The sequence below is a fragment of the Corvus hawaiiensis genome, chromosome 14, assembly GCF_020740725.1.
Source record: "Corvus hawaiiensis isolate bCorHaw1 chromosome 14, bCorHaw1.pri.cur, whole genome shotgun sequence".
Lineage (NCBI taxonomy): Eukaryota > Metazoa > Chordata > Aves > Passeriformes > Corvidae > Corvus > Corvus hawaiiensis.
The window spans coordinates 11,412,318-11,431,657 of record NC_063226.1 but is presented as its reverse complement, the minus strand read 5'-3'; the positions used below and the strand labels follow the sequence as shown (position 1 = coordinate 11,431,657).

The following is a 19,340-nucleotide window of genomic DNA, read 5'->3' as shown; positions in this document are numbered from 1 at the left end:
CTCAGACTTAGCCTAGGTTTTTCAATTTAGGACTGTTCCAACTGCCAGCTGATGCCCTCAGTCCACTGGTAGTTCTTAGTCCCTTTGGCTTAGATTTAAACCCCAACTGGAGTTACAGGAGTCACTGTGCCCATCCCCACTGCTGTCCTAAGCCTTCACAGGGGTCTTGCGGTCCATCTCGCCGACATGCAATGTACTCCAGTCACATTTGTGTGGGGAAGGAAGGACTGGCTTCTGTTCTCCAAACAGTTTTATTGACCATTACTAGAATACATAATTTAGAGGAACAAGCAATGATAGGCTAGATTCTATTAATCATTTCCCTTAAGATCCATTCAGGGGTGCAACTCCTGCAGTTTCAGTTGCTTTTGTCATGCCTTAGGCAATATCACAGACATAATGCTCATGTTTATTAATTTACTTCAGAATTAAAGAATGGGAAGAACAAAGTACAAAACCAACCTAGCGTACCTGAGTTTCACTTTCCTTCTGTCCTCCAGAATTCTTCCCAAAAATTATGTGTTTGAGAGTTTCATGGATTGAACTGGGAAAGGTTAGGGAGGATCATGGTAGGATTTGATTCTAAGCTGCACTACTGCTCTGAATTGTGATGACAATGTGAAGAAAGTGACCAGAGTCTTGAGAAAGTGGCCACAGCAGGATGTTGAAGGTAGGGGAGGAGATCTGCCAGGGATCTGTAAATCAGCTCACAAAGAAGCAGATGTATTTCTTAGTTCTGTGAAACAGATGGATTAAGTTTTATTCAGTTACTTTAAGAATCTCTTCAAGGCACAGTCTTGTGGCAGGTGAAATTAATGTGTATGAATGTTCTTTATTAAAAATAAATGCATCTCTTTGTAAATCTATCTTTTGCTTTAACAAAGCAAAGATGAAATCCAACCATTCAGACATGTTTAGACAAGTCTTATCTCCCCTGGGAAGTGCTGTCCCAGTGAATTGGATTGCAAGAGCAGTGCTGTGCTGGGATTTTGGTCTTTGTTGTACCATAAGGGGCACCTTTACATGTTTTTTGTCATCTTGGCATGCATGAGCTTAATTTGAGACATTTGTTGCTTGCTTCATTGAGAAACTGCAGTTACCTTTGTTCCTGGTTTGCTGTTAGAGAGAAATGTCATCTTTAGAGCTGGTGGGGAATTAAACACCACCGTTGGTCATCAGTAGCAGATGGAGGTCATTCTGTGTGTGAGCAGGCGACACATTGACAGCCCTGTGAGGTGCTGCCATGCAGCTCTATGGCTCAAACAGTGAATCTGAGCAGGTACCTCCCAGGGTGGGAGCTGAGGAACCAGGCAGGGGGCTTAGGGTTCCCCCCGGCGAGCTTGGTTTCAACATCTGTGAGGGAATTTAGCAATTTATGGAGTTTAAAGTTTTAGCACTTCCAGGTATCTCAGCAAATGAACTAAATGTTCCTGTTGTTCTGATGGGCTTTGTCTGGAGCTTTAATTAATTATGACGTGAAATTATGTTTGGACTGGTTCCAGGCATGTTTACTTTTTGCACAAGTAGTTGGGTTTAAAAGTCATTTTAAACTTGCTTGGGGGACCTTGTACTTCATCTGTTTTCTCAGCAGTTCTCAGAGAAGAAACTGCATGGTCACCAGTGTTCCATCTTTAAATATCAAAGGATCACAGTATTATATTCCTGAATTGTACTGATATGATGAAGTATCTTGTGATTGTATAAAATTATGTTTGAATGAAAATATGTGAAAACCAGTAGCTCGACAAATTTCCTGCCTATCAGGGAATTTACAAAGAGTCCATGTATTGCCTTTCCTGGCAATAATATTTTTTCTTTCATAGCGTATAAAGCTGCAGAGCATTCATAGGAGGAGAATTTTTCCAATAATCAGTTACTTAAACTGAAAATATAAACATTTTTTAATAAGGAATAAAGGGAAACAGTATGCATTTCCATTTTTCAAATGAAGAATAGATTATAAGCCCAGAAACTGTATAGGTGTTTTATAGGGAACTGGTACTTAATTATCTTCACAGTCTGGGCCTTAGAAATTATAATTTCTTTGCTACCATGAACAGTTCACCCAAAACTGTGATTAAGGGCTTAGGGAATGTGTAGTTAACTCATAAAAATATGTACATAAATTTTGCTGATTAATTGCACTGTAAAGCACATCCTTATTTATTATTACAAATGAAACTCTTAATGTAGTTCATGCAAAGTCTTAAATGAGTGCCATTCTTTTTCATTAGGTAGCTCTTTAAAATCAATAATGTTTTCTTTAAGGGAAAGCTTTGGCTGTTACCAATTTAAATCTCATTAACTTTTGCCTTTTTTTTCCTAAGGTTCAATTGGAGCTACATTTTTCATTTAGATTTGGAGCTGCAGGCTATATGTAATTCCATTTAAAAACCCAAGGTAGACAGGAATAATGTTGAGTTAACAGTAATTTAGAGAACCAAAATTTCACAATATTTAGCATGCAGCCTACACTTTCCATTTAGCAGTAAATGGTTTTCCCAGCACAAAGTTTGGAGATGCATGGGTGTTTGAGAAATCCTTTCCTAATTAATGTAGAGTTTGCAAAACCAGGTTGAAAGTCAGTTTTCTTGTACCATATTCTTGTAACCCCAGTCCCCTTTGTCCATGCCTGCTTTTGGATGTGTGTTGGTCTGGGTCTGGTGGAACACTGCTGTCATCCCTCACATCCTTCATGTTATCCGTGCTCTCTGGAGTGCCAAGACTATTTTTAAATATATGCAAATAGAAGCAAAGAAGTGCAGGGTCCGTGATTCCTGCTGTGTAGATTTGTCTCTTCTAAGAGGAGAAGCAGTTCAATAGCAATTGGGCTATTAGTGGTGCTTTTTGTTATCTAAAGTTCGTAGCTCGTTAATGAGGTTGTATTTGCTTATCTTTCTTACTGAGGACACACTAATCAGTCCTAGGAAAGAGGAAAAAAATCCAACTCTCATGATTTTGATGACATACTTTGGAATATTTAATATTAATAACAAAAAAATTGCACTGTAAAGGTTTATGAAGCCCTGGGCAGTCTGGAGAGGGAAAGCTTGGTACAGTTTTTCAAAACAATGGCTAGAAGGGTTCTGGCACCATGTTATTCACTACACATCAAAATTAACACATTACAAACAGTGGTTATTTTCAATTATGTAAAAGCAGATGAGTCTTTGGAGAGATTAAAATGAGATTTGTAATGGCTTAGGAGAATTCTTAAAATTGACAATTTGACACAGCATGATTTCAGATTATGTGAAATCTGGCATGAGGATATTTATATTTCTGTTTGCAAAGATTCTGTTCAAAGTTGTCATGATGGAAATATTTACAGTGAAGACACAATAATGTCTTTAATATGCAAATCATTCTAATTGCATTTCTTACACTGTCAACCTCAGTGAAGTATCATTTATTTCACAAGTGACACATGAAAAAATATGATTGTGTTTGTGATAGTCTTATTTCCAACAGAAATACACCAGACAGTCTTCATCTTTGAAGAAGTCCTCTTTATCAGCTGTTCCCTTAACATAGTTTGCATGACGCCTGCATCTCTATTTCTGATTCATATGCCTGCTTCTAACAGAGCCTCTCTGTTTTATTCTTCTTCCCCTCTCACAAAGAGGGTTTGCTGTAGGGATGTGCTCCCAGTCGTGTTGTCCCCCAGTCTGCAGGACACAGAGGTTGTGTGGGGTGCACTGATCTCCGTGGGAGCTGGATGCCGTCCACACCTCTGAGGCTGGACCCTGTATCTTGTGAAAACAAGAATGATTTTCTGCCATTAAATTCTGCTTTAACCTTGATAAGAGCAGATTCAAAGTGCCTTTTTTTTTTTTTTTGTGCCCCAGTAACACGTGTTAGTCTGTCAGACACCTCTCACTTCACTTCCCTGTCTGTACCCAAAATCCCTACCCTGCAGTCACATGCCTCCTGTGTGCTTTTTCTTCTCCAGCTGGGAACAGTCATTTTCCTCTTTCTTCAGATGTAAAGCTGGACAGATGACAGTTCTGTCATCTCAACTGAAAAATCTGGCATTGTGAGCTGAAAAAAATAATACCGTCAAAACAATAATAAAATTGGGTTGAATTAAATAGAGCATTTTTAATTGGGAATGCATCCACTCACAACACTGTGTGTCATAATTAATCCTCCCTCCCCTCTCCAGCTTTCTCACTGGGAAACTTCCCCACTATTTGCTGAATTCTACTTGGGTTTAGCAGGAGCAGTGAGGGAAGGATCAGCGGGCAGGAGAGCCCCAGCCTTGATGTGGGAGGAAGGAGCCCTCTGAAAGGAGCAGGGACAGCCTGGCTGCCCTGAGCAGGGATGGGAGTCCCCCAGGCACCAAGCATTTGCAGCCCCTCAAACTTACTGAGATAGCTTCAACCAGGCTTGGAAATGAGCCCCCTCTCTATGAAGAAGGATGGATGGATGGATGGATGGATGGATGGATGGATGGATGGATGGATGGAAAAAGAAGGGATCCAGCTTTGCATTTCTGTCCTGTCTTCCCTAATCACTGTGAATTTTTTTCTGTTTAAGAACTGAAGTACTGATTTTCCATGTTTCAAAGCAGGGTTTCTTAAGTGGAAAACATAATGGTTTTCTTTGGGGTGATCCTTCCAGTGGCCAATCCAGGTTTAGTCACCTCTGTGCTTTGCCATATTAATAATTTTAAAATATTACTAAAACAGTTGTCTTCAAGCTGTTATGGCAGTCAATTCCCAAGGCTGGTACAGGAAATCATGGAATGTGGGTTAGGATAAGAAACTGGGAGTAAGTGAGCAAATGAGCAGTCTCCACATTGCTTACTGAGTATTGGGTAACCAGTGGAGAGACATTAATTAAACATGTTGCTCCAGTTATGAAATTTTTCTGGTTTAGCAGTAGCTCAGGTGGAGGTTTTTATGACGAGTTTCAGAGGTGGCTTTTACCGTTGCGCTGTGATGATTTAATAACATGCTGATGGATGAGGGGACTGCAGGGCAGTGTCCCACCTGGAGGATGTGTTGACATCCAAAGTAAGGCCTGAGGCCAGCTCCCCTCCCGTATCCCCAACTCCCACCTTTGCTCAGCCTCAGCCCTGGAGCTCAAACATCTCCATCTTCCCATCCTTTTTCAGTGGAACAGGCAGCAGGTGCATGTTTTGCAGCGAGCTGGCGCCATTGAGGATGAGAGGAGGCCCATGAATAAAACACAGACCTGTTTGTTTTGTGCCGTTCTGAGCAAATGATGTATTAGTAATGAAGTATTTGCAGTTTGTTGCTTTTGCTTACTAATAAATGAAATGTTCCTGTTGATAGTTTTGTTTCTGGCTCATGAAGTTACAGGGAAGTGTGAGGGAGAAGGCTGCAGACTGGGCTGATTTGGGGTCTGTCTGCTTTATGATGGTTCTCACTTAAAAATAGTCACTGCTTTGTGTCAGCTTGAAGCAGGGACAGTGTTTGTGGGGTTTCGGTCAGTATTGCCTCTGCTCTGAATCTCCTGAGTAAAGACTTTGGAAAATGATTGGAAACAGGATGAAGTCCTTGGGAATGGGACCATATGGGGAGTTGCAGTCCCGGTGATGACAAAAGGGCCCCTCTACCCCAACAAGGGATGATCTCTGGGGCAAGGGAGAAGCAAATTCTTAGGAATGGGAGCTTGAGAGGGGACTGAGAGTAGTTGTGGTACTGGTGACCAGTCCTGCTCAGAGTCACTGCTCACAACTCATCTGGACGTGGGTGGGGATTTGGGGAACTGGCAGGCCATGGGGGGCTGTGATGGCAGTCCCCCACAAGGCCTTTTTTTCAGAAAAGGAGGTGGATGTGGTCCCATCAACAGGACCCTTGTTTTCATTGAAGGTGAGGGGCTGCCAGTGGATGCAATGCTGCAGGATGTTGCAATTGGCAGCTTTTAGACAATAGCTATGTAAATGTAAAGGTGTTCCTAAGCAAATGTGCCACACTGTGTTCCAGAGCACAGCACTGCATTGCCACTTTACCTAGAGAGACACATCTGTAGCACAGGTAGCTCTTGTAATGGCTCATTTTTCTATCGTCCTTAATTTTTCTTTTTTACATGTAATTATAATGACTTGCAATTAGGATAACCCTGTTTGTTTATTTTAAATAGAAACAAGTCTTAAGAACAATGTTTAATGTTTAAAAATATCTCATTTTGAAAGCATTTCATAATTCATCACTTACAGACGTATTTTAATTAAATAACCCACTAAGACTTCTACTCATGACTATCCTATAAAAGCAAATACTCTTTTGATTTGTGAATGTTCATTTTACTGAAATGCAATCTATTGTGTTCTGCAGTCAGGAGGATTTCCTATTTAAATTCTGCTGCATACATGCAGATAATGAATTAAAATAAGAGGAGGAATTACAACCTAGGTTAGAGTGTGGGTCACAGCCTTTTCAAACAGAGGTCCTCCTGTCATGCAAATGGAAATGGTAATTGGCTCACTGCAGCTGAAATTATCTGTGCCAGATAACAGGAAGAATGGCACAGCAATTGTAAAATGGCAAATATGTGTAAATATCCAAAGGTAGATGTGTAGAGTCAAAGCAAATGACCAAAGCTAGTTATTTGTTGCAAGTAAATTAAGATGAACTTGACTTGTTCCCTTCTATTCATATGCATGTCCTGATTGAAAATTGGGCATTCTCTCTTCTTCTTTTTTTTTTTTTTACATTGCTATGTGTTCATCCAGTACTTTATAGTCATCCAAGCCCCAAAACATTCATTCTACCCAGTGTGTTTATGATGGGGAACCAGTTTTTTAAAGCATTTGGTAATCTTGTGATTTGTAAGCTAGAAAATAAATGATTAAGGAATTGGGTAGTGCATGTGTGCACCAAGATCTGGATATTTGTGAGAAAGGCTCCCTTTATGTGTCTGTGAACTGTGAAGGGCTGTGTTGGTGGTAGGACAAACCATAGGGTCAGGTGAGTTGGAAGAGACCCCTGGAAGTCTGGAATCTGGCTCCGCTCCAAGGCCCGGGATGATGGCGTAGTTGGCTCTATGGGACAGGCAGCAGCATTGGTTAGGCACCAGTTGCCCATGGTAGATGGGGAATTTGGGTTACCAGAAATGTCCCTGCTGAGGTGTCCCAGTAAATGATTGCTTAAACCTTGCACAAACACCATGGAGATCATCCCCAGGAATAACTCAGTCCTGCTTTCCTCTGGTGGTGGGCTCTTTTGATAGTCTCCTTGCTCTCTTTCCCTGTCAAGCACTCTTCCTCTGACACAGGTGAGATGTGGTAGGAGCTCTTACAGCAGAACTGTGTCTCTTAAGGATTCCCCTCTACAGACAGTGGAAGAAATTAATTTGTCCCTGTGTATTCAACACGGAGTCCATCTTCCTAACCTAATTCAAGCTCAAAAGTACTATGCCCTCAGAGCAGGTAATCCAATTCAAGCTGTCCACATACTTGAAAAACAGATGTGAGATAAAATAATCTTGTGCATGTACACCAGTTCTCCTACCCCACAGGGGCTACCTAGTTAATAGAGGTTCATTCTCTTCAATTTTAAATTCTTGTTATTCACAATTCTTTCCTACAACTCCCTTCTGGGAATAACAAGCAGTGAATAATAGAGTTTTCTAATTGTGTGATTACTTGAGACTGCAACTGCCTGATCTGGGAGCTAGTTTTCATTTACTTTACCTTCAGTAACTTTATTCAAAGGAACTAATGAAAAGAGACTCATCAATTATTGAGATAAATTCAGCTTTGTTGCCAAAGTTTGCACGGTGCTAAAGACATGAAAATAGAGCTTTGTGAAAGTTTATGTGGTTAATGTGGTTGGCTGGAGAATATTGAAATTGTCTTAGAGAGTGTCCTTAAAGAGCTCATGTGTAGTCAACAGCACTTAAAATATTAAATGCATATTCCTTCGGGTATAAAGTGTGTCTTCAGTGTGTTGCTCCTTACCTGAAAACTTGTTAGGATAAAACTTTTATTTATAAATGCAAAGAAATATTTTCATTCTGTTTTACTTTTTATTGGTATCAGTTACTGTTCTCCCTTAGATACTGATTCTTCTTTCTTTCTATCTCCTTTGTCTGAATATAGTTCTGTGCACCAAAGAAGTATCAGAAGTGCTGGGAAATCTCTCTTTGAGTTTTTCCATCATTCATTAATTCCCTCAGAAATCCAAAGAGCTAAAAAAAATGGCAACATCCACCGTACGACATGCTAGAAAAAAATTACTTTTTTCCCCTGTTTTGAAGCTTGGAAAAGGGAAGTATTTTTGTTTACTAGATTTTGTGGACAATATGAGAAAAGAAAAACCCATCTTCAGATGGGTTTCGGAGCTGGATGAACACTATTTAAAGTCTTTGAGTTCATACCTGTGTTTGCACTGACTTTTTGGTTGTCTGAGTTGTTCATTTATGGAACTTAAAATTTAGGATTTAAACAGGAAAATTTTGTTACTTTTTCAGTCCAAGAAGCAGCTGTAAATGTCCCGTATCTGATCTGGCCACTTCAATCTAGAGCAACATACTTTCCTTGCTTAAAATAATGTTCCCTTGCTAGTTGGTGCTAATTTAATCATATTATTTCATGGCTGTCTTTGAAGAAATGGATATTAATTTATAGATCCTCAAAGAAGAAAAGTTTAGTGGTTTGGATACCTCGTTCGCTGCAGATCACCCACTTGGCTTTAGTGCCTTGAAGCAAAGAGGGAGGCTGGGGAGAGGCAGGAGATTTGTCAATGACCTTTCCTACAGCTCTTCCAAATCTGCTGCCCCATTGCAGGAGGGGAACTGGAGTGGGAAGGGTGGGGGCCAGGCAGTGGCGGTGGGGCTGAGAAGGCAGGACAGGCTGGGGCACATGCCTTGAACCCATGTCTGGGACTTCACAAAATACATGAAAGCATAAACCCATGAAGTATGATTTCTTTATTGTTCATGTCCTGGCTCTACTGCTGTTCATTTTCAAGGTGGCTTTTACATTGTTTTCTAATGTGGTGACAGCTGCAGAGAATCAAGGCATTACACTGAATATTTTAAACCAAACCTCTTTTATAAGTTCCAATTTCTTTACTGTTTACTTCAACACAGGCTCTTTAAAAACCTGCCAGATGTTGAAGTGATTAGGAGATCAAGGTCACCAAATACTAATTTTTAGGGTAAATATGCTGTATTTTAAAGAGTTACGCTAGTGCCCTCCCCGTCTCTTTCTCTGTGCTCAGCAGAGCGATCAGCTCAACACAAAGAGCACAGCTTTGGAAGGGCACTTCAGGTTCCATCTGTCTCTGGGAACATCTGACTTGGAAGAGGTAGCAAAGAATAAGACGAGAACAGGGATTTTCTTTCCCTCACAGAATGTGTCTCAGACCTCCCTCTCTCCAGCAAAATCTTAACCTGACAGCTGTGATTTGCTCTTCTCTCCATCAGGAAGCATTCCAAAAAACCCCTGTGATAAGGTGCCACCTGAAAAGCTGGCTCTGACAAGTGCTACGGGATGAAATGCCCCTGTCCAGTCACTTCTACTGATGTTGCCACAGCATTTTCATTCTTCAAGTATAATTTCTAAGCCTCGACCTCATTAATATGCTGTCACTCCTGGAAGCTGAGATTTTGTTCAGGGTTTTTTCTCCCCCTAGAGATTTTTGGTGATCTACCAGTATGTTCTTTCTTTTGCATTTTCAATACAAGGCTAAAATGCTCCTGGCTCCATATGCATACATAATTCAGGGCAGAGCAATCTGTGGTGATTTGAACCTCTGGCTGTATATATTTACAGTGAGTTTGACCTCAAAGGAAATGATGAGTGTTCGGCTGGAATATTTGACATTTGAGTTGGGTTGTTTAGCTGTGGATTATAAGAAAAGCTGGTCAAAAAAATGAAGCATACACGAGTCTTAAAAACCTTTTAGTCCTTCCTACAGAAATTCAAAGCTTTGATCAAAATTTGGAAAAAAAAAATAGGTAGCGTATAAGGACATTTAAATGCACTTTTCGTTATTTTTGGCCCAGATTTGGAGAAACATTTGCATGTTGCTAAATTTAATGAAGATTTTTTGCACGCATCATTACTTGACTTAGGAATTTTGGAATATTTGCACTTTTACGTGCCTTGAAAATCCCAAACCTGTTCACCAGTGAGTTTTAATAGTCTTAATTCTTTCTGGATAATAATTAGAAAATGAGATCAGAGTAGAAAAACTGCAAAGTCTGTGAGTGATCCTATTCTTAGATGTTGTGTTTCTACAGCAAAATAATCTTGGTTATTGCTGAAACAAGGTGTTACTGTCATAGAAGTGAATTAGTGAGAGTTGTTAACAGGGTTGTAGGAGAAGCATGGCAAAATTCACCCATCTTGAACCATGATAAACTTGTTTTTGCTCAAGATTGGTTGTTTTCTAAGTGATCTTATCTCCAACAGATACATTTTTTGATTTTGTGTCACTCAGGAGAAAATGATTTGATTTTTTTCTAAAGTGTACTTTAAAACATGGACATAGAGTCAAAACCTAGCGTCTACTTGATTCAAAGAAGGGTAATACAGAAAAGAGACATGGCAGACACTTTACCTGAATTTCACCCTCCTCCCCTTCCTGCCTGCTCTTAGCAATTGCTCCTCTGCTTCTGGGCAACGTTACCCTCCACTTCCTCTTAGAACATTGCCAGCATGGGCTTCTTCTTCTCCCCTGTAAAGCCAGGTAACTTGCTCTTCATGTCAGAGATATCAGCTCAGATGTCTCTCAGTAGAGTGAGTTTTTATTAACAGTTATGAGAGTGTCCTTTCACCATCCAGTTTGGTCAGTCAGCTAAGACGAGGGAACTCCACACGCAGAGATCTCACCCTGCTTTGAAGGTAACATCCATGCTATTGAACACTGCACAAAGTGGTCAAGAGAGTGTGTTATTTGCAATGTGTTCTCTGACCAGCAAATGTGTCTCTGAGCATTGGAGTATTTAAAGAATACTCGGAAGGGTGTGGTGGTTGCTGTCAGTTTTTAAGGCAGCTCAGGTGCCCAGTGGTTCATGGTGTGAGGAGCAGGGAAAGGCTCTGGGAGGAGATGGGACACACACTGGGTTCTGCTGATATTCAGGTCTCAAATGGCAGTGCCAGGCTGTGATGAGAAGCCGGCAGAGGTCTGCAAGCACTGCAGCAGCATTAGCACAGTGCAGCCAAAAATCCAGAGATGTGAAACCAATTACATATGGCGACCCTGACCCTTGAGATCATGTCCAGCCAAAGCTGCTAAAGGTTTTACTGTGTGTGCTCAAATGCGGGGTGTGTTCCCTTTTCTGCAGAATCAAGGTCTGAAAATACCAAGTTGCCAAAAATTCATAGGCTGTAACTGATTTCTCCCCTTTAAGACTCTAAAAAATTTGCATCTCTCGTTGGCAATTCTTAATGGAGTGCATCTATCATTGCTATGTGTCTGCAAACCCTGAGCATGATGGATATCAGTTTCTGGACTCTGCTGTTCTACAGCTAAGATATATATATAACAATATAACTCTTGTATTAGAGGAATGGTGGTTTTATTTCTGGCTGTACCTACAGTCACAAGCATTGCCTACTTTGCAGAGCAATAAATGTAATGCATTAGCTAGTGTATTTTTTTTTAAATTATTTATTTGTAGATTATTTCAATTTAAATTGAGATTTTCAGGTAACAAGGTAGGCAAGCATGTTTAACAATGCCATGATATAAATTGCTGTAGGTGACAGATCCCTATAAAAATTATAACAGGCAGATGCGCAATACAAAAAATTATTCATGTGACAGCAATCAGAAAGACAAATTACTCATAGACGATGTACATGCTCCTCTATAATTGCTCATAAATTATTATGGTTCATGTTAAAATGCATCTAGACTCTCTAGACAACTAGATTTATTTAAAATAAGAGTAATGGAAAAATGCCAGGAAATGTTGAGGAAGAAGATGCAGTACATGCTTTGGGTGATTGCTAACATTAAAGTACAGTAACTTGTTGTCAGCCAACTTAATCCATAATTTCCTTATTAGTTTTGTAACCTTTATTTTCAATTCACTCTGTGCTCAGGTTGCAGTAGCCTGGATAGGTAACTGGGATGGGCCCAGTGGGGCTGTACTGTGGTTCACTGCTGCTGTCTTTCCCAGCCCATGGGGGACGCAATAGGACGCTCTCTTGCACTTATGAGGGAGAGAGCTCTCCTGAGCACTTTCACGTTCTGTGCAATAGGATTGAATTTAGTCAGCTGGGGTAGAAGTTATGCTAAGAGGATGGGGAAGATTGACAGATAGATGGGCAAACCACTTTTCCTTGGGAACCTGGGATTAAAATGGGACAGTGTTTTCCATATTCTCTTAATGTTCCAAATTACATATGAAAAAGAAAATCTGTATTAGAAGTGTGTAAAGTACATCCACAATAGACAGGATTTAATTTGAATGAGCTTTCAGTCAGGCACTTACCAGGTGATTATAGGGTAGCAGAGAAATGGTATATATACATTTATTATATAATAAATGCCTTTCTAATGCTATTCTTTTTCTCACCAACCTAATTATATTACATATTGAGAGCCAGCCCAACAAAAATGACAGCAAACTTTGTTCTGGATAATGGAGTGCTGAACTCCACCTAAGCAGCTCCAGTCATTTGTAATGACAGCTTGGAGAATACTCCAAACGAATCTAACAATGCTCATGCTCCAGTGACTGACAGCACGGCAAGAGGAAAAATTCCAGCTTCCATATGAGTACAGGGAGCCTGACCTAGATTTTAGCCTCTACAGCTTCAGAAGAGGAAACATTCTTGGCTGTGTATTGAACAAGAAAAAAAGAGCAAGGGGAAAAAGTCATCTCCTGTCTTTCTTCAATAATTAAGATTTAGTCAAGGCGCTCTGTGAGACTTCTCCTCTCCACAGATTTCACCAGCCCTATAATGACTGGTTGCTTCGTTCCCTGTGTGCTCTTGTCTCTTTAATTTTACCCTCCTGGCCTGCTGCAGGGAGACTTGTCACAGGGGAGTAGCTGGGGTAGGCAGGGCCATGGGCAGCAGCCTGCCTGCACCTTCCCCCTCTGGCCCACTCCCTATTGGGGTCAGCCTCCTGTGGGCTGCTCAAATTCTTGCATTCTGATACTGTTAGTAGGCGGAAAAAGTCTCTAGTGTAAATTTCCTTTTCTTTCTTTTCTTCTTTGGGATGCAGGTGCTATGCTGGGCTCAGGTCACCATGTCCGGTGCCTCCACTGGAGTGCTGGCAATGGCCAACAGAGCACTGGACCCACCGCCGTATTGTCCTCTGGAGCAGCTGGAGAGGGTTTTTAGCCATTCTGGTGATCTGGTTGTAAATTACCTTTCAAATGCCTTTCATCTATTCCACTGTGCTTCCTATACTTCAACAGCTCAATTTCTGGAATTAGAATAGAAGTGCATATGAGAAGGGAAAAGAAATTTTCAAATGAAAGTAGAAGATGAGGCAGATTGAATGACACTGAGGGTTGCTTAGTGTTTGAGCTGTGCTTTGACAAGTTGTTTGATATGGGAAAAATTTCATTGGAGGCATGGTATTTTCAGCTTCCAGATTTGGATTTCCATATTGGGTCAGTACCTAACTACAGAACTCCTACTAATTGTGACTCTGCTCTGTGGAATAAATGAAAACCTGGCACTGCTCTCCTTGATCCACGAGCTTTCCATGTATGTCTCATTGTTAGTTATTCATTGGTGTGGTTTAACTTTGCCAAACCAGCACAGGTTTGAAAGCTTTAGACGATGTGACAGGATTCGATTGACACAAGAGTGACAGAATTAATTAGATTGGCTGAATTAATTAGATTGGCTGAACTAGTCTGTATCTAAATTCCAGTTCTGGACACTCGTGTTCAGTTCAACTTAGGCTTCTGTGACTTTGCTAAAGCACAGGAGAGAGGGTGCCTTTGAAAATACCTATGTGTCCTGGAGAATAAGGGATGAGGCATCTGGAGACCTCAGCATTGCCTTGCACATCCCTTGCTGAGAGAAGGCAGCTGTGAGCTCCTCACTGTTCTTTAATTGTAAATCACACCAGCCTAAAGAGCAGGACTTAAAAAAAGCACAGAGCTTTTCTGAGGAAGCGCTGTATGGAGTACAATAATACCTGCTAAGTGTAAAAGCCCTGTCATCTATATAAAATAATTCATGGTGTCAGAACCAGGCATTTAATGTAAAAGTGGATTGGGTGGTGGTGTAGGACTGGAAGAACCAGGTTCTTTCTCCAGCTCTGCTGCTGGTTGCCCATATCTGTGCAGCAGCAACACAGAGAAAGAGGTCAATTAGGTGTTTCTTGGGGTCCCGGCAAGGGCATGTTCAAGTTACAATGTGGAGCTTTGGTCACAGTGAAGGATGTTATAAACCTGGAGGAGATTCACTGAGAACAAATGCTTCAGTACAGGATTTTCAAATAATGATTATCCAAGCTTGTCCTATTGTGTGTGGCACTAAGTGTTAGAGGAAGGACACAGAGGAAGCAGCAAGGAAAAGGAACATCAGTAAATTGCTGCTGGCCTTTCAGTTGATGTCATTAACAGCAGCCGTTAAAAGCAATGAATTTTAATTTAAATCAGCAGGATGTTTTCAGCAAAATGAGAATGAAAATGAAAACTGAAGTTAACTGGAACAGTGTGTACATAACTTCAGGTGAAGGGTTTGGGGGGCTTTTTTTATGAAGAAAGAAGAAGTCAGCTGGCACAACCAGCTGCTGCTTTTGCACCTGCCTGTGGGGTGGAGGGCAGGAACAGGAAACACCCTGGGGGTAAAGGTGTTGCATGATCTCCCTTCACCTGTCAAAACCGTCATGAGTAATGTTTTGAGTAACGGGCTTCCCGTCCCTCCTGAGCTTTTCTTTTCACAAGTTTGTTTTGCAGCAAGATGCTACATGGAAGTTTATGTCCAAAAAAAGTATGAAAGTGGACAGTGTCAACAAGTTTAACATGTGGTTCAGGTGCATGGCTCACATGATCACAGTACAATTAAAGCTGATTTACTGTGATGGGAAAATTAAAACCTTCCATTTATTACGGTTACTTTTGAATGATTAAAGAGTAACCTGAAAACTTGGTAGACATAATTTAAAGGTTGTAAAAGTCACTAAAAGTAGGACCAGACCTGATATTCCATGTACAGAAATTTGTGCTCACTACCTTTGTTTAGGAAGTAAATTAAAAAATCACTTGATGACAGAGTGCAATTGATGATGTGTATTAAATGAAGAGTGTCTGAGGATATCCAACATTTATAGTTTGAGAATTGATACTGTAAATGCAGAAGAGGCAACTTGAGAGTTACCTGGTTGAATTTGAGGTGCTGCATTAAGGGTAAAGAGGTTTCATTTACTTGTAGCTTAATATGATCAATAAATTCTAAAAGCTCCATATTTAATCAATTCTATTAACTTTAGGTACTGTGTTTGCCTTTTGATGATGTGCCTTTGAAATCTTTTTCTTTGGTTTTATTCTTGGCTGATTTTCAAGCTTATAATTTTTCCAGCAATGAAAAAGATTGAATTAAAAGGTCTCTGATAAGTGATATGTTGATATGTGTGCATGTGCTAGGACTGTATTGTAACTAAGATAATAGCAATGGGAGAAAAAATTGTAGGGAGAAGTAATCTTTTATTAAACTGTCTGATGTATGTTAATTTTAAAGTGAAGTATCAGGAAAACTGTTTCAAAAGGTTTTGCTGAACAGAACATCAAAATATGTCCTTTCTTATTTGTATGACTCCTGTATTAAGTTTGATTGCATTGGCAGCATGTTGCAATTGTATCCTGTTGTATATAATACAGATCTCTACAGTCTGAGTAGCCTGTAGAGAAAAAACCCAACTATGTGGAACTGCCTTGAAAAGAAAATTATAAATGTGACATCTGTCATTTGGGGATTTTTTTGCATAACATAATTAACAGAGGTGGATGGAAAAGCTTTAAGGGATAAGATTGGTATCAGATGCCAATGTACATTTTCCTCCAACAAGGAACTGGAGAATTCAAAACTGGTTTACAGAGGCAAGTAGTTAAGATGCAAAACATTTGGTTTATTTAATAAAGAATTCGTGTTTTGGGGATGAAAGTAATGATATTCTAAAGAAGTGGAATTGAGCAAGCTCAGTGTGCTCGCCTGCACATTCACAGTTTCATGTAATTAAAAGAGGTGTATGAAACCACTTACTTGCCAGTAACCGCTTTAGGTTTTTCATATACCCTAAAACAATTCAGCACATGACAAAAGCCATTTCTTTTAATGTATTGTATTGCATTTCCCAAGCTGCCTTCTACTATACTGAAAAATGTTTCTGTGTCTAATATTTCTTTATTATTGTTTTGCTTTCAGTTGATGGTTGCATTGACTGGTCAGTGGATCTCAAGACATACATGGCTTTGGCAGGTGAACCAGTCCGAGTGAAATGTGCCCTTTTCTACAGCTATATCAGAACTAATTATAGCATGGCCCAAAGCACAGGTCTTAGGCTTATGTGGTACAAAAACAAAGGAGATTTAGAAGAACCCATTATATTTTCCGAAGTTAGGATGAGCAAGGATGAAGATTCCATATGGTTTCACTCGGTTGAGTTGCAAGACAGTGGTTTCTACACGTGTGTTCTAAGGTGAGTATTGTGTTAAAGTCTAAATAAGAATGTGGGGATTATTGGTTAATAATGTATGGAGTATTAGATATTGGTTAAAAAAAATCATTTTAGCTATTAGAATTGAGATATTCATCCAGTTAATACATATTCAATTTTTTATTCTCATAATTATATATTTCACATAATGTTTTGTCTCAAAATTAGTTTCCCTAGTAATTATAGTTACCTCATCCAGTAGCTATAATTAATGTGCTTTCTCTTAATTGCTTCTTTTTTAAATACAACATTTGCAAATACTCGATTTGCTGTAAACCTTCAGAACTTGATACTTCTTAAATCATGAAGTATTTTGTTTAAGTACTGTTCTGTTTCAAATTCTCAGAGTTATTAAAGAGTTATAGTTTGAATTATTCTGATGGGATCAGGCCATGGGGAGTTACAGTTCTGTCTGGTTTTGAAGAAATGTTTATTTTAATATACAATTATGATTTAGCATAAATTTAAGCAGACCTTGTTTGGTAAGGCACCAAAATGCATTTCTCAGAAGTATCTTGGAGCTGTTGGATGAGCCTTAAATTAAACATGTGCTGGAGCTCGTGATTTCCATCATGTAGATGTTGATGTCATCTCTATGCCTAAAATGAGAAGATAAAAAAAGGAGGACTTTTGAAGAATGAATGAATAAATATTCCTTAAATGATCAGTTTTGAATTAAAAGGAGTTTACAGATACTTTGGACGATTTGGTTTTAGACTATCTAGTTTCAGATAATAAGTTTGTTTCATCCTTGTCGGCTATTCCGTACTAAAATTAGACGTTTGATGAATTAAATAACAAGTATTGCAGCAAATAACAGCACTGTTCAGAACCCAGAATTTGCTCTCTGTCCATCTCTGCTGAGTCGTGCTGCCTCAGCTGCCTCAGACTATTTTGATCCTGAAGAATGCTACTGAAATCAAGGATTGTGCCCTGGAGTGTGGTGGTTTGTACTGGGCCAATGTCCTGTTTAAATATTGGATGTATCTGCCAAACTCAGCAGTTGGATTGTGCTGAGGCCTTTTGAGTTTTTCTTTTATCAGCTGCTCTGTCAGAGGTTGGGTGTGATGTGAACTTCCTGATTCCAAAATGTTATGGGAAGATGGTGATTTATATGTTTCAAGGGAGCCGTGCTTTATTCATAAGAAGTCACTGTTGTGATAATCAAGTTACTAGTTTAATACTCTGAAACATTTTAATGCAAATCCCTTGTGAAAAATAAAGAATTGATCTTAGATCAAATTCTGGAACATACTTTTTTTCTGGGAAATTTCAAAACTCTGCTCATTTACATGACAAAGTAGTTTTGGTAACAAATGGGCAAGTTCTTGAATAATTCATGGCTTCTTCTCATTTTCAGCTAAAAACTATATGACATGCTTCTTGGAAGGCATTACACAGCAACAAGATCTTCCTTGTCAGTTATGCAGTTTTCTTGCTTTGACTAGAACTTTCTTGTATAGTTACAGGTATTTTTGCCTTTTTCAGATTTATGCCAGAGTGCAGAATAATATGTGTAGTGGTTACAGATAAAAGACTATATTTCTTCCTTTGCTGAATTAATTTTTTCTTCCAAAAGCATGGTAATGAATGCTTGCTGTTATTGTTTATGAAACCATAGAAGTCTTAAAATAGCTGAGGATGTAGCAATAGTAACTGATTTTAATTTCATTAAAATTGAGCTATGTAAAACATAATGTTCTGAAATGTGATCACACTTCTGTGGGAGACTATCCACACCATTAACTGTGTAATTTCAGCTTTATTAATCTATTTTTTTTTTTGAGAGGGATAAGCAGGTGTTTGCATTTTAGTCATTAACCAGGATCACCTGCTTTATGAGAATTAAGAGGTCACAAATGAGAGCAGTCATTTTAGAATATGATTTTATTTTCTAGAAGCATTAACAATCTCTGTTACAAATGCTATCTTTTGTAGACTGAATTAGCAGAGACTGGCAGATAGAACTTGATGCAATGGAAATGAAAATGTGACTGTCTCCATCAGTGTGCAACACAGGGTTTAGGGTTGCATGCATAGCTGAGTCGTTTGGTTTGGTAGCTGAAAGAAAAAAATTGGGGAGGAAAATGCTTTTGATTCAAGATAAATTTAAAACTTTTTCTCAACAAGAAGTTTTCATTTAGATTCTTTAAAAGAAAATCAGAAGCAATTCAATTCTAAGTTGATGTCTTCCTAGCCACTCATCAGGGGTGTGTGAAGCCCTGGTGCAACTCGCTGTGCTGTCCAAAGCATGAAATCCCACATTTGCATGTCCCACTGGCCAGGCTGTGCTGAGTTCCACCACTTCAAGTCTCTTGCCTTAGAACTGTTCTGTCTGTTATTTATGCTTGTCTTTGCAAATAGGCGCAAGGGGGTGAGATGCTTAGATGTGGTGCTAAGGCCAAGTGGGATGAGAGGTCCTGGTCCCAGAAGTTCATGGGTTGAAAGGAAGGACACACTCTTGATCTGGGAAGTCAATAGTGAGAGCTTTGTTAATTTACTCTCCCCCAATTTGTTACTTTTTTCCCAGTCAACACAAGATGACAGATAAGAAAACTGTATGGGGAAAATGTCAACTGTACTTTTCACTGAATTTCTTATTTGTTGAAGTGTTTCTTCTCAATTCTAAAAAAAAAAAAAAACAAAAAACCAACCTGTTTTTCAAGAAGCTGCATTTTCTAGTTGCTCACGCGTGCTTGTAGGATCAAGGCATGACTATCAGTGAGGCAG

The 19,340-nt window shown here is 39.5% G+C and overlaps 1 protein-coding gene across 8 annotated transcripts in view; it reads left to right on the top strand.

The window, feature by feature from the left end:
* IL1RAPL2 (interleukin 1 receptor accessory protein like 2) overlaps positions 1 to 19,340 on the top strand; it is a 393,260-nt gene that overhangs the window by 181,972 nt on the left and 191,948 nt on the right. For 7 of the 8 annotated variants that reach the window (XM_048318818.1, XM_048318816.1, XM_048318811.1 and 4 more), the window contains one exon: positions 16,319 to 16,592. The exons of the other annotated variant lie outside the window; for it this stretch is intronic. In XM_048318818.1, the coding sequence (XP_048174775.1) occupies positions 16,319 to 16,592 (274 nt within the window). The remainder of the gene's footprint in view (positions 1 to 16,318; positions 16,593 to 19,340) is intronic. 8 annotated transcript variants of the gene reach the window in all.